Consider the following 15,290-nt stretch of genomic DNA (forward strand, 5'->3'; position numbering starts at 1 on the left):
AAATGGGAGAGGCAGCTGAGGAAAGAAAAGTGAAAAATTCTCCTTTTAATTGATAATTGCAAGCCACATTCTGAAGTAACTGGACTTATAATATAGTAATTATAAACATCAGGATTGAATTTTTATCCTCAAATTCTACAGTGTTATTTAAACTATGGACAAAGGGATCATCAGAAGTTTTAAATCTAACTTTCTTAAGCACTTGATTTTGATGCTTCTCGGGAAGTGAAAAATTAGAAACAACCTCAGATGTTAATGTAAATGTACTCACAGCGTTACTTTCTGCTTGGATATAATTATAATTTCTAAGACTATTACTTGATTTCACATTCTTCAAGGTACTTTTTTTTTTATAAGAAAGGACATTTTATTATTCTTTATTAGCTGATTATGTTTTTTTTTATTTAAAAAAAACTGAAAAATCTGTTTCATTTCTATGGTATTCAAACTTCTGAACTACAGTTAATATCTTCTGAATAATAGGAAATATCCACAGATAATTCTGTTTACGTTTTCTTTTTTTATTTAGATTTAACAATTTTATGTAATTTTACCTGCTTGTGTACTCGGCAGAATGATCAAAATCTTTATGTAGAAAAATTGAAAATTTCATTACTTTTATTACTGCACACATACAACTGCAGGCATAAGTCTAGCTGAATATGGACAACATAAATGTTTCATGTTTTCTATGTTGGCAAATGACATTCGTAACACTAGTAACAATAGTATGAGGATGATTAGGAAAATGGAACTGTGCTGCTGTGATGCCTGTCTTCTCCTAGTGACTGCATTCCCCATGCAAAAGAACCATCTTGTATTCCTTGTTGGAATAACTAGTCATGCTGAGGTTCAAAGGACCATTGTCTGACAAAATTTTCTTGCAAATACATTGCCCACCATTTATTAAACCTGCTGGTTATTAAAATCAGCCACATGTTGAACCAAGACAAGTATATACTAATCAATAGAAAAGCCACTATTCATTAATCTCATCTCTGCTGCTTATAAAACTGAGACCAGAATATCTCATTTGTACGTACTAAAATTGTTTGTAGTTCATCCATTCAGCGAGTATTGCGAGTACTTAAATAACCATAACTTATTATCGTTCAGGTATATAATGCTTCAACAAAACAGGTTTTTCTCTCTAGGTCTTTCTAAGAAATTTTTCTATCCTGGTGCCTGTGAAACACTATTTTCAGAGCTTTCTGTCTGTAATGAACCTAGAGTGCAGAATTTCCTTATTTAAGGGTTTACAAAAACAATCCATATCCTATTGTAAATGAGTAAGTGTTCTTCTTGAGTACCAGCTGATAGGAGGTGGGAGTGTAACTTCTGTATATGTTTAAGGTTTCCATATTTGAAATCTTCCCTTTGGGACAGACTAAGCATGTTCCCTGAGGGTTTAAAAAAATAATAAAAATAAGTTCATGACATCCTTCCTAGCATTACCATACATTAACAGTCTTTGGAAGGAAAGAGAGTATATATATATAAGCTGAAGAACAAGCAAAGAAATCATTAGTCGTGCCTGTGATTATGAGGTGGCAGTTTGACTAAAACCAACAGAATCTTTCTACTTGTTAGAAACCTGAGTTTTGATAGTGAATAAATTACTTGAAGAAGCTTTGCTCTAATTCTCTGCTTAACTTGAAATACGTCAAAAATGCCTTGAAAAAAAACTTTATATCTGAGAGAAAAGGATAAATTGATAAGAATTTTGGATATTCTTTGTGAGTGCAGCCAGAATAAAACTGCATTTAAAGTAGGAATTTTCAAAACAGCATTGGTTAGTTTATTTAAACAAAGAATTATAATTGAAGAACTACTAAAAAATTTCAAATGTGTGAAGGAAGTGTGAAAAAGACAGAAAATCGAGGGACATTGAAACTGCTCTTTTAGAATAATTTCAAGCTGTAAGACTAAACAGTGTTTCTATTTTTAGAGCTCTTTTCACCTTATAAAAGGCTTTGGAATTTGGTAAAATGCTTAAAGAGAATTTTAGACATAAATTCAACTTTTTAATCAGAAAATGCATGATGACAAAGGAAAGGCCTAATAACAAATCATGAATATTAGCTGGATAAAAGAATGTTTTACCTGGGCATCTAAATGAATAAATGCCACACAGAATTTATAACAAAATTTGACTGTATTACAGAAACTAGCCAGAACACAAATTAATATTTGAGAGTGAAACAGCAGCTATTCTAAGAAACTGGTTGAATGAGTTAGTATGTTAATAATGTGCAATATAGACAGCACTGGTTACTGACAAAAACAGGAAACCTAGTTGTTTAAAAAGCATCAAGAATTTACCTGTAACTCACCACAGCAACAAAAACTCATTGAAGACAAGTCCCCCCTTGTTTTCTCTCTCTTCTTCCCCCCTCCTTATTTTTCTTTTCAAATGGGGCGTGGAAATAGCTTTATTAATTAGAAAACCATGCTGCACACATATACACACCTGTTGATCTGTAGTAATACTGTAGTTGATCTTTTGTAGTAGAGCATAATCACTTTACTTGATAGACACAATCTCCACAACTCGAGCTTTCTTTCTACTTTCAAAAGTTATATTGGGATTTAAGGACTTTACTGTGCACCCTGCATGTATATAAATTATGTTGAATTTTCTGCCTTATTTTTTAGAGCTTTCTCATCTTTGTAGTGCCTACTAAAGAAAAATATATTAAGTTGTATAATTTTATTTGATAAGGGAATGTTTGAACTTTCAATAGTTGAACTTTTAGTTTAGCAAATAAAGTTGAATTGGTAAATTAATATTGTTACGAATTTGGTATTTAAATAGCTAATGTTAGTTGAATTGTAAATTAAATTGTTTTATTTCCTGCGCAGTGCAGTGCAGGACGAATATTAAAAGAAAGCTAAGCCGGAAAATTGAAAATACAAGAGCAAGTGCATTTAACATTAAATAAATAAATATCTCTTTTTGATTTCGAGAAAGTTTCAGAAAGTTCTCTCGCGCAATTTAAAAATCTTATAAAAAGGAGGAAAACCTCTCAATTCAGTTAGTCAGTGATTTTAGTTAGCTTGTTGTTTTAAGAGTTTTGTTTAGAAAACTGCTCTTGTTGATTGTAGCGAATTCGCGGATTAGCTTTCTTTTAGCTGTTTTGAATTAACTTTTGTTGAACTTTTGAGTAGTTGAAAGATAACTACTGTGAGCTATTTTAATACTGAAAGAATATCTGATGGAATTTAAGCATTTTTATTGTGATGATAATAAAATTTTGTCCATTTTTCATCAGACTTGTGCATTCAATTCAAACGAACCCATACGCACGCAACAATATATATTATAAGAAATTTTATAATGTGATTTTTATATAGAAGATAATGAACCTCAAATTGTTTCTGCTTTGAATTTTGAAATATGTTTAAACCATGAATTACATATATAGACTTAGGAATGACTGTATTCGTAACTGTAATGCTTTGTACATTATTGTTATTTATGTTAATTTCCTGTTTAATTAATAAATTTCTTTATTTTTCTAGCTGTGCCTAGTGACTATGTCTCTCTTTAGAACATTATTAGATTTAAATTGTGAAGATGTTTTATTTGAGTTAGTTTTCAGGTCAGTAATTTTACAAATTTCTTTCATAAAATTCATGTACTAAGATTAATATTTATATTGTAATTATCCTTATGTTAATTGAATAGTCCAATAATTTTTAGAAGCTATGAATTTTTTCCTCGGCATGAAAAACAGGAAAAATTAACTATGCCCTTGCCAGGATTCAAAATCTTTCAATTGCTCAGTGTCCAATTGCACCACAAGAGCACAAGTAATAATTATTTATATTGTATAAAGACTGGGCTGTACATGTTATCTGTTACAGCACAGGTGCACAAACGGTGGAAAGTGACAATTCCTTATATACTGGTTTGTGTTTTTTTAACTGCTAAAAACATCCTTTCTAACTAATGATAAAAGATAAGAAATGGCCAGATAAAAATTAAAATAAGTCAGATAAAAATTAACCATTAATAGTCTATTTTAATAAGTTATAATAAGTATTTATTTGTTATGGGCTCATTAAACACACACTACTTTGATGGTTAATGTGCTTTGATTTGAATGCTGTTTTCATTGGAAAAACTTTTTAACAAGCTTGAGTTTCTTGCATAATTCTTATGTTAAAAGTAATGCTTAATACTCTGTCTTCATCATAATGCTATTTTACAGTAACATTATGGAGAAGAGTAAATTTGAGTTAATTTTTTTAAATAACATATATATTTAATTTTTTTTTTAATGTTTATAGATAATCTTAAACTAACTCAGAACGTAACATCTGAGTTAAATAAATGAATGAATAAAATGGAGCATTCGTATAAAAAGAAGTATGATAGCTTCCTTTTTATGTTTACTTATTTTTATTGTTTTTGAATATATACTTTTGGCAGATGGTGCAGTTTTCGTTTGCGAATGACACATAATTAAGAAGGGTTTGTATTATTTTTCATTTGAAATGCATAGTTTTTCTCTAAAAGACTATCAGTCTAAGGCTGAATTTTATCTTGCAGTAATATTTTGATTGGATTAACATATTAAATTTAGTTTCATTTTAATTTATGTAATTCTGTCACTAATCTCAAACAATTTTTCTAGCTCATTAAATGATTTTTAATAAAATTTGGATTAGTGCAATCTTTTAAGTATTCAGAATTAATGAAATAATAAATCTACTTTATTTTCTGTTTTTTATCACATTATTACATCTTTATTCTGCAAAGCCTGATTAATGAAAATCTGGGCTCAAGATTCATGGGTCTGTTCAGTAACAAGAAAGACCTTGTCTGTCTGTAGAAAATTATCACACATGATGGAAAAGATTTTTCAAGATGTTAATATTTTGGCCCAAGCAGTTTTTTTTAACTCTTGTATTTAAAGATGGCTTTCTATCAACTTCAACCATGCATTCCATAAGTCTTATTTGTATATCCAAATAATAATAATTATAATGTTTAATGATCATCATATGTGTATCATTCTAACACCGTTTATGGTTTTTCAGTGCGCTGATCAATTTTCACAGTAAAAAAAAAAAAAGAGAGAGAGAGAGGGCGGTGTTGCCTTTTGAAAATTTCGAAATCTTTCTCTACTACCGTAATTGTGAGAGATCTATTGTTTTGAATCATCACAATTTCAAGCATTTATCTCAAATAACAATATCTGAAATATCATTTCAATTGGTTAAGCCAGATAGGCTGCTAAGTGTTCATATATTAGAGAAGCTTTTTTTTTTTTGTAATGACTACTCTCTTTTCTTCATCAAGAAATTGACGAAAATTCCTGTGCAGCTTGGCTGTACACTATTACTTGACTCCAGATCAGATGATCAAGGTTCTGTAGGCTTATTCACTTGCCCATGGACTTGGCTCATTAACCATGCAAGTATATTCTTCTTGTGATAAGTAACACTTTCTTGCCTTAATAAATTCATAATAAAACAAATAAAAAAAAAAGGGAAGTAACCTGAAATATATCCGAAAGCAACTCAAAGGGTAATGGAACCTCACATAGTAACCTTAAAAGACCCTACGCAGTAGCTTAAAAAAGGATTCTCAGGGATATCAGAAATGTGAATGTTTTTAATTACATGCCATGTTAAAAAACCAAGTTCTGTTTGTTCACATTGTGCTTTCTCTCCTCCCTTACAACAGTTGATTAGCAAAATTATTTAACATGCAGATGAGTAGAATATGAACAAACTGAAGGTCAGAATCCTAAAACTGCATTCAGTTCAAAAGTAATGGGCACAGGGAACCATCTAGTAGTCTTTAAAAAATGTGTCAGCTTAAAATGCTAATTTGTGTTGCATGTCTCCTAAGCTTATTTTTCAACAATGCATGGATGGGGCAGTCAGCTGTGAAAGACATTCATAAGAAATGCATGTATGGGATACATGTTCGGGAAATAATATCTGATCAGTAATAAGATAACTTTTATTCTTTCATGCATTCCACTTATTCCAAATGATATATTTTGCTCATTTGAATGAATTTGACAGTTATAATGCTTTCGTTGATCACGTTTTCATTTAATTAAAAGGACAGTAATATTAGTTTAGTGAGAAATCGGATGGAACTTTCTTTTGTGGAGTTTTATGGAAATGGATCTCTACATAGAGGTTGTACAATTATTAAATTGTGCATGAACTGACTGCTTATATATACGTAGGGCATCCAGAAAGTAAGTATCCCTATTTAAAAAAAAAAAAAAAAAACAAAAAGAAATCACTCTTTCAGCAACATATTTATTAGCAACAAGTACAACAGTGGTTCAGCTAATTTTTCAACATAGCCACCACCAGAATTGAGACACTTGTCATATTGTGGGATCAACTTTTGTATCCCTCTGTTGTAGAACTCTGCCGCCTGTGAATAGAACCAGCGTGTGACAGACATCTTCAGCTCTTCGTCGTTGCCAAAATGCTCACCAGAGGACTGGAATTTCTTGAGATGCAAGAAAATGTGAAAATCGCTGGGAGCAAGATCAGGGCAGTAGGGTGGATGATCAAACAACTCCCAGCCAAATTCTGTCAAAACAGCTGCTGTGCGTCGAGCCGTATGTGGGTGAGCATTGTTATGTAGGAGCACATCACCTGTAGTAAGCATTCCACGCCTCTTGTTTTGAATGGCACCTTGCAATTTCCACAGTGTTTCACAGTAACGGTCAGCGTTTACTGTTTCATAACGTGGAAGGAATTCAATGAGCGGAATGCCCTTCATGCACATCACTTTCTGCACCGACAGCATCTGTTTGAATTTCGTCCTGACCGGAGATCTATTATGCTGCCAATGCATTAACTGCTGCTTGGTTTCCGGGGTGAAGTGTGAAATCCAAGTCTCATCGCCTGTGACGATCCTGACGAGGAACTCGTTGCCATCATCATGATACCATTGCAGAAATGTCAATGCTGCTCCCAAGAGTTCAATTTTGTGTTCGAATGTCAGGTTTTTTGGCACCTACCTGGCACACAATTTTTTGAACAGGTGCTTAATGACAATCTCATGCAACAAGGATCATGATATCTGCGGAAAATGGCTGCTTAGCTCCGTAATCGTGAAGCGACGGTTCTCCACCATGTGCTGCCGCACAAGCTCACCAAGATCATCATTGATGAGGGATGGTCGCCCACTGCACTCTTCAATATTGGCCTTTTGACGACCTTCTAAAAACTGCCTACACCGGCAACGCACCATCTGCTTACTCATTATTTTCGGCCCATAGACCTGACAGAGCTGACGATGAATTTCAATTGGTGCAATGCTTTTTGCATTATCACTGACCAAACCTTGCAGGCGGCAGGAAAAGGAATAAGAGCTTCCATTTCGGACCATTGCTACCATGCTACTGGCTTGAGGTGGGACCTGTTCGGCTGGCATATGATTGATACGTCATAGATCTGTTACACATGTACAGTTAACACAGCTAATTACTTTTACTTTAAAGGGGAAAACATTGGGAAACTTACTTTCTGGATGTGCCTCGTACATTTATGTATCATACATTTAAAAATATTTATATGTAAAAATATTGGTTTAGACTTTCTGAAAATTGTATCTGCTGGTTTTTCTAGACATCATAATATTGTATAAAAGTGTGTAAAGATGTAGTCTTTAATTTTTCCATTAAATGTGTGTGTGTGTATTTAATTATGGCAAAGCACACGAGGGCTATCTGCCTAAGGGGAGGGATGCCTTTCGTGGAGGACTTTCTAAGGGAAACTGGCTCGTATACACGTTACACATGGGGAAAACCACGAAAACGCCCATGCAGCCAGCCCGTTCGCGGGATTCGAACCTCGGACCGAACTACCAGTGTTCAGCGACTTTACCGCTCGGCCGCTGGTGGGCCTTTTTCCATTAAAAGAAAAGTATTTAATGTGGTTCTCCTCAAAATATGCTGTTTAGATTATTTTTTAACTTCCTCATAAAGTACTTACAAATAAATAAAGCTTATATACTTCAGGCAATTGGATATATAAGCCATTTTTTATTTATTTATTTGAAAACATCTTTGAAAATGGTAGGATGATTCATATATGTGAATCTACCTTATATTTGAACCAGTATGATATTTCATTTTACTAGGAATGTACACTTGGCGTGCAGCTTATATAAATGTTTACTCACTGAAAGGACTTTTAGAAGTATTGTTAAGCTTTATGGGGTGGAAACCCTCAGTGAACAATTTCAGCTGTTGTCAGATTGCCACAGAACACATCAGCTAGCAGATATCAGTATTAGAATTCCATCTGATTCTGTTTTCTTAATGTTTAATAATGAAAGACTTTAAATTATAAGCATTGAATAAGTTCACATTGTAATCCAATAAGTCTGCATTGCTTAAATTATTGGTCAAAATGAGATCATAAATAAATAACTTTTAAAAGCTTTATGATTTAATCAAAAAATTATCTGAAATAATGTTGAAATATTTAAAATTTAATGTAACCCTAAAATTAAAAAGGGCTTAAAGTATTATATATATGTACGCAAAAAAGATGAAACATAAGGGGGGAAAATTCCTACAAATTCGTTTTGACTGTGTGCATTTAAATATATTCTCACAAAATTCAAGAAGGGGAGGATAGTACAAAAAGCTGCAAAATATGTTAGATTTTTCTTTATTACCTGCTTGTGTTTGCATTTTTGTCATTGAACTTTGAAAAACTTTTTTTTTTTCCCTATAAAAAATATTTGGAACTGTGTTTTGTTGTAGAGGATAGCATTTTATTTTGTTTATCTTCAAAAACCTCCTTGATATTTCATTTAAAAAATATTTTTAAGTTTATCATTAAAAATTATTATGTATATAAATGTATTTGCAGGTATCTTATTCCATGTACTCATGTTATGGTGAGTCAACGTAGCAGAGTAAGAGATCTGGATCTCTACAATCAAGCTGCAGATAAATTTTTATCTCTCATACCTGCATCATCAGTTCTGCATAGTAATGGAAATGGTAGCAGCCTTACAACCAGCCAAAGCACTCCTGTGTCATCTTTGCCATTTACTTCTGGGTTTAGCAGTTTGCAGAACATGCCTCCTGGCAGTCGTGGAGGTAGTTTGCGACTGAAGCGCCACCAACGCTCACCGTCCACTTCTAGTTTTGCTTTTGGAGAAGTAGAACGACTGCAGTCACAGATGCTAAAATTCGGAACAGATTTTTATGCAAATATTTCTGAAATACAGCCATCCAGTTATATGGATTATTTACGAGAAGCTCACAGAAATGTTAAAACTTGCACCCTCGCTTGTAGATGTTGGTCTGCATCATACGATGGACTTGATCCGCCTCCAAATGCTATCAGCAGCTTAGTCCAAAGTAAAGAGAATGAAGTTTTTAGTCATAACAATTGTGTACAAATTAGTAGATTGAAAATTTCTGACTATGAATCTGCAAATAATGAGCAAAAAAAGAATTCTGAGGTACAATTACTTCAAAAAATTAGTGATACAGATAGTATTCTTGAGTTGTCATCAGCTAATTTAGCTGTTCATCAAGACTCTTTTAGACAGAAACTGCAGGACAGATCATCTGCTATGGAAACTATGTCCTTGGGTGAAAATTCTGTGATATCAATGCTGAATAGTTGCAACAATAAAGTAATGAGTAGTGATATTCTTCATCAAATAGTAAATGCAGATGATGAAAGAACGTTTTGGAGCTTAGTTTGCTTGACTGAAACACCATCCTCAAGTGACAATTTAGATGATAGTCTTCAAACAATAGATGGTTATTTAAATGAGATGGAGGAGGATTGTGGACAGGATTCAAAAAGTCAAATATGTTTAACAGAGACAATTTATTTGAAAGATGAATGTTCAAATGCAGATTCAGGTGTGTTTGAGTCTCGCGATAGTTGCGTTTCTGAAAAGGATTGTGACGTATCTCCATTTGTACTCAGTAGTGCCAAATGTAGTGATCATAAAGATTCATTGTTCATATCCATACCTCCATGTGCTGCAAAGAGTGACTTAAAGCCAAATTCAACTTCAGTTTCTGATACTAGCACAAAAAGTAGTAATAGTCCAGCCTCTCCTAGTAGTTGGGAGGCTTTTAGTACACCAAATATTGGCCCATTCTTGAGTATTATTCTCACTAGACTAGAAATGATGATGCAGAATGACCTGTACACCAACTTACATCTCACAGGGTTAATTTCACGTCTTGCATGTTATCCACAACCACTTTTGAGATCCTTCTTGCTTAATCCATCCTTAGTTTTTCAACCAACTGTTCGTTCCTTACTTCAGGTGAGTATGTTTCTTGAGAAATGTGGGAAAATATGCATTGCTTATATAAAAATACAAAACATCAAAAATTAAGAATATAGTTGAATTCTTCAAAAGTTTTGAGTTTAATAAATGCATAAATTCAAAATTTTAATATTTTGCAAGGCATGCATTCCTTCTCTGAGGTTATAATTTATGCATAAGAAAAAAGTAAAAGCTGGTTTGTTTCAAATTGAAATCTTAAAGAAATTTATATGTGGTTGTATGAAATTTTACATAGGGGTTTTATTATAAGTGTATAAATTAAACCAATATTCTCCAGCAAATAAATTATCAGAACTTTATTAGCAAACAATTTTTATCATTTGAGATTTTTTAATGTCTCAGACCATTGTGTATTATAAAATGAGAGAAATGAAGTAAAGCATTCTTTTAAACACAGGCTGATAATTATTATTAATATTTTTTTAAAGGACATCAGAATCAAAAACTTCCTTTTTTTTAAAAAAAGCACCCATCCCACTGTCCAGTCTCTTTTTAAGATTGAGCATTTTTAATGCTTATTAAAATCATTAAATTTCAATTATAATTAAATGATAATGACTGCTCTGAACCAATAACAAATTGTTGGTAAAGTTTGTTACTGAAACTTAAATATATATATATATTGTTTTGGAAGAAATTGCAGGGACAATGAAAATGGAACGAATCAAGTGTATGAATGTTTTGGGGAAAATTATCTTTACTGTTAATTGAATTAGTTATTGTTTAAATTTTAAAAAATCTTTTTCCTTCTTTCCATGCAAGCAAAATTATTTATTTCTTGTATAGTTTTTAAAAATGGTAATTCACTGAAATAGTTTTTATCTGTTTTCAAATTAACTATTCTAGGGAATTTATATTGTTACATTATTTTCTTCCTTCACGTTCGTACGGGGTTCGTGAGGATTTTGAGTTAATAATGATAATACTACTTGATGAAGTATCGAAACATACTTTATTGGCCAGTATTGTCAGGACAGCTCCAAAACACGTTTTACAGTCGTCGATAAACTACTATAAACACGCTGGCACAATCAGTGACACAGCCTCCAGGTTATCAGGCTAACATGGTGGAGACAGCTTCACTGCAAAGCACCAAAGTACAGCTCCTGACTCTGCTTGGTCGTCCTCGGAACACCACATACTCTCGAGACTCTCCAGGCTACAACTCGCGATGCACTCAACGACACACAGAGCACAGCTCCCGACTCTTCGGTTCAGTCGGTCCTGGAGCTCAACTCTCTCTCTCTCAATGATGCACTAACCGTGATACACTACGAGACTCTTTCGGTGCACTTAGACGACCCACTTGGCACTCGCTGCCCGGCTGTCAACTCGATTGACTCGCTAGACAAGACACCAACTCGATACTATCTCGCACTCATGACGAGGCACTCTGACTCACCCTCTCTTTGATTGCAGACCATCAGGGTTTATATAGCTTTTGACTGGTGTTGGAGAAAATTCTGGGCTAAACCAGTAAGAATTCGTTCCAAAAGGTTCTCCATCCGTCCATGGTATATCGCCAAATGTGGCAACCCTGTCGTCCCTTGCCATTTTATGGCAACCCTAAAACTGCTTTCTGGGGGAAGCCATCTTACCGCGCCTGTACATTTCGTAACAATATTTCGTATTTCCGCAAAAGTTTTCACATTCATTGAAGTTATTTTTAGTCACAGTAGAAAATTTTCTTCCATTTTTCAAGGAATTGATTTGCATATAGTTCAACCATTCTGTAGTGGACTTTAAGTGACATGAAGTTTGGTTTGCTATATCTGTTCCATAAGAAAAATAGATTATCTCACAAAAACATGTAAAAATTGATTGATAAATAAAAAAAAAAAGATAAACCTAATTTTCACATGTACCAAAAGAACCGAGTAATAAATCTAATTTAAATAAAAATTAATGCAATAAATATCCTTTGATTGCAAATATTACTATGAGCAGTTATTAAATATATTGATCAGTCTTTACAAAGCTAGTCTCGTTGGTCTAAGAGTTATTATTTTTTTGTAATACCAGCTGTAGATTTGGATTAATTATATTTCAGGCAGATATTGATTTGATTGCGTTCCCTCCCCCAAATAATGTTACACTATCTTCAGTGCAGAAACTTTACAGCTCACCATGCAGCTGAATGTGTTACGCAGAAACAGAATGCAAAGAATTTGGTCAAAGAATAAGTGAGAATTTTGGAAAAATAATTCATCATAATAATGGAAAATAATTTCATCACTTACGTGTCTTACCCACTGTCTAATTGAGAACACAGTCATTTCCTCCAAAATATGTATGGTTGCATCACAAAGATATAATGACCTTTAGAAAAAAAATATGTCTTGCAAAACCTAAAGAATGCAAAATCCCAGTTTGGGAATAGAACTTAGAGAGCATTTATTCTCAAACAAAACAAAGGATATGAATCAAAACCTTTCATTCTCTAAAAGAAGAATTAACTTAAAAATCAGAAAAACATAAAATTCGCTGCTTCCTCTTTACATGAATGGCAAAAATTTCAAAATTTCCATCATAGCATCATTAATAGAGCTCTGTGTGGCAGCTCAAACAAAATATTTGAATAGAATAAGAGACCTATTCATATATTTTGGTTCAGTAGGCATATGTATCATGTGGTGTCATTAAGCTATGTTTATTGCATCTTTTATTCACCTAAAGTTCAATGCCACTCCTGTCTCGTTAAGCTATGTTATGTGTTGTCTCTTTAAGTTAAGTTGTTATAGTCTTAGTTTAGATCACAAAGAAAAATGGGGGGTAGAGATAAAAGAAAAATAACCTAAATATGATTTTCTTTATGGATGGAATGAGAAATATTATATTAATTGTTAGTAATTTTTTTCATTAAAACTTGTAGAAATTCTGAAAAAAAATATGAAATATGTTTTAGTTGAAAATATCCATGCAGTTCATTGTATGCAATTTTCATGCATTTTGAGTTCACTATAACAATATAAAATAGCTCTAAGTGTGTAAGAAACTGAATAGGGCCAAAAGGTTTGTTTACTACGTGCATATTATCCCATTAACAATGAAAGTTGGAGAGATCTTACCAAAATTGCACTAGTTATTCCTGTGTAATTTTGAGCTGTTTTTCTATCTGCAACTCTTTACAATAAAGCATTCATCAGCCTCTGCCCAGTCCGCCAAATAGCCACTGCAGTGGAAGTGTTTGACTCATTTGTGCTTCATAAAATGGATTATTTAGTTAGGTCCTCCAGTTTTGCCAGGATGTCTGCTTAGAACATACGAGTACTAACTTACTGCTTCCGTTGCAGTCTGTTACTGTTTTGTCAGATATCTAGCTTTTCGTTTCTCCATTTGACAGACATTGTCTTAACCATCTGTAAATGAACAGGAGTGCAGTCACAAATGTGATTCTACAGCCCTCAAACTCATTTTTTTTCTCCTCGAAGTGCAAAGAAAAATATACTGCAGTAACATTCAATTTATATCGTTGTTCATTAAAACAAGAATCAATTGGGATTCTATCAAACAAAAGCGAAAATTTTATGAGTATGTTTTAACATCATACTTATCCGTAATTGACACTAAATCATGCTGCTTGGCAAAAAATTTGGGTTCATGATAGTGGGGCTTGAGTGTAATTAAAATTCTTATGCAGTAAATTCTTCTTTTTTAAAATGTAAATATTCAAGCATTCAAGTTACAGAACTAGAAGATGTATCATGTAATTCTTCTATGTCCACAAAACATGTAAATTGTTCAGGATTTTTCTGATGTCAAATAAGTTTTTATTTTGAATGTCCCTGCTTAGTAGAATATCTCCAGCTCTTATAATAAGTCATAATGTAATGTATTATAATTCTGACTGGTTCATAAATTTATAAGTTACTTTCTTTCAAATAGGGTTATTCCCCCTTTATGATTATCATATTTTAAGAAATGGTAACTATTTGGCAGCATGGGTCTGTAACAGAATTAAAGCCATATTGATGAATGGATAACGTGTTTTCTAAGTTTGGATATTGTGACATACATTCGGATTTTACCGCGTGTATTCTAAAAACAAATTCTGTGTATAATTGAATGAAGTAATGGTTTTAGGGGGTGCTCTGGTACATAAAAATTTGGTGGCCAGTATTGTCTTTCTCCTCACTGATTTAATAAAAGCCTTTACTACATTCTTGAATGAATCACTATGTTGTTGCTGGGAATGGGCAGTTTATGCTGCGCTGCTTTTCCGAGGCCGAGGGAAGTCATCCTCCTTTTTCATATAGAATGCTGTCTCGTAATTTCATTATTCTCCCTCCCCCTTGTTCATAAGACATGATGTAAATATGGGTCTTAAGGTAGAATGCTCTCCCAAAATTTCATTTACCCCCCCCCCATTTATATAAGGCATAATATATATCTGGGCACTTTCAAAATTCACTCAGTAACTAAATTTTAGTACAGCAAACCAAATGTGCATGTGATTACAACATCTGATATTTTAATGATTTGAACAGCCAAATACCAATACTAGGTAGATATTCTAATAAGTCAAAAAAAAAAAAAAAAAAAAAAAAAGTCCATACCTGTATTCAAGAAAATATAGCAGTTCAATAGAATTTTCTGTAATCATGCATATTATGTATCCAAATAAATACAAACTGTTATGGTCTGAAAAACAGATGTAACATTATGTTTTATACTTATTCACATAACATTAGGAAACATTCATAATATGTTAATCAGAAGAATGATAGTGACCAAAAACAACTTTCCCCCCTCCCAGGGGGGCTGGTGTAAGTGTGTTAAAGCTTTAAATATACATCATACATGAAGATTCTGTAGGTAAAGAGTATAAGGGAAAGAATTATTCTTAAATTTTGATTGAGATTTGAATATTTATAGCATGATTAGGATTGTGTTTAAGGAAAGCTAAAATCATGGAATTTCGAATCAAATTCACAAGTACAATAGTCCAATACAATTATATTTATTGTCA

At 32.9% G+C, this 15,290-nt stretch overlaps 1 protein-coding gene across 6 annotated transcripts in view; it reads left to right on the top strand.

The window, feature by feature from the left end:
• LOC118196702 (FHF complex subunit HOOK-interacting protein 1B-like) overlaps positions 1 to 15,290 on the top strand; it is a 113,350-nt gene that overhangs the window by 70,094 nt on the left and 27,966 nt on the right. For all 6 annotated transcript variants that reach the window (XM_035368156.2, XM_035368157.2, XM_085823398.1 and 3 more), the window contains 2 exons: positions 3,523 to 3,602; positions 8,869 to 10,297. In XM_035368156.2, the coding sequence (XP_035224047.1) occupies positions 3,523 to 3,602; positions 8,869 to 10,297 (1,509 nt within the window). The remainder of the gene's footprint in view (positions 1 to 3,522; positions 3,603 to 8,868; positions 10,298 to 15,290) is intronic.

The sequence above is a fragment of the Stegodyphus dumicola genome, chromosome 9, assembly GCF_044657685.1.
Source record: "Stegodyphus dumicola isolate Sdum_Otavi_A_Nest chromosome 9, ASM4465768v1".
Taxonomy (NCBI): Eukaryota; Metazoa; Arthropoda; class Arachnida; order Araneae; family Eresidae; genus Stegodyphus; species Stegodyphus dumicola.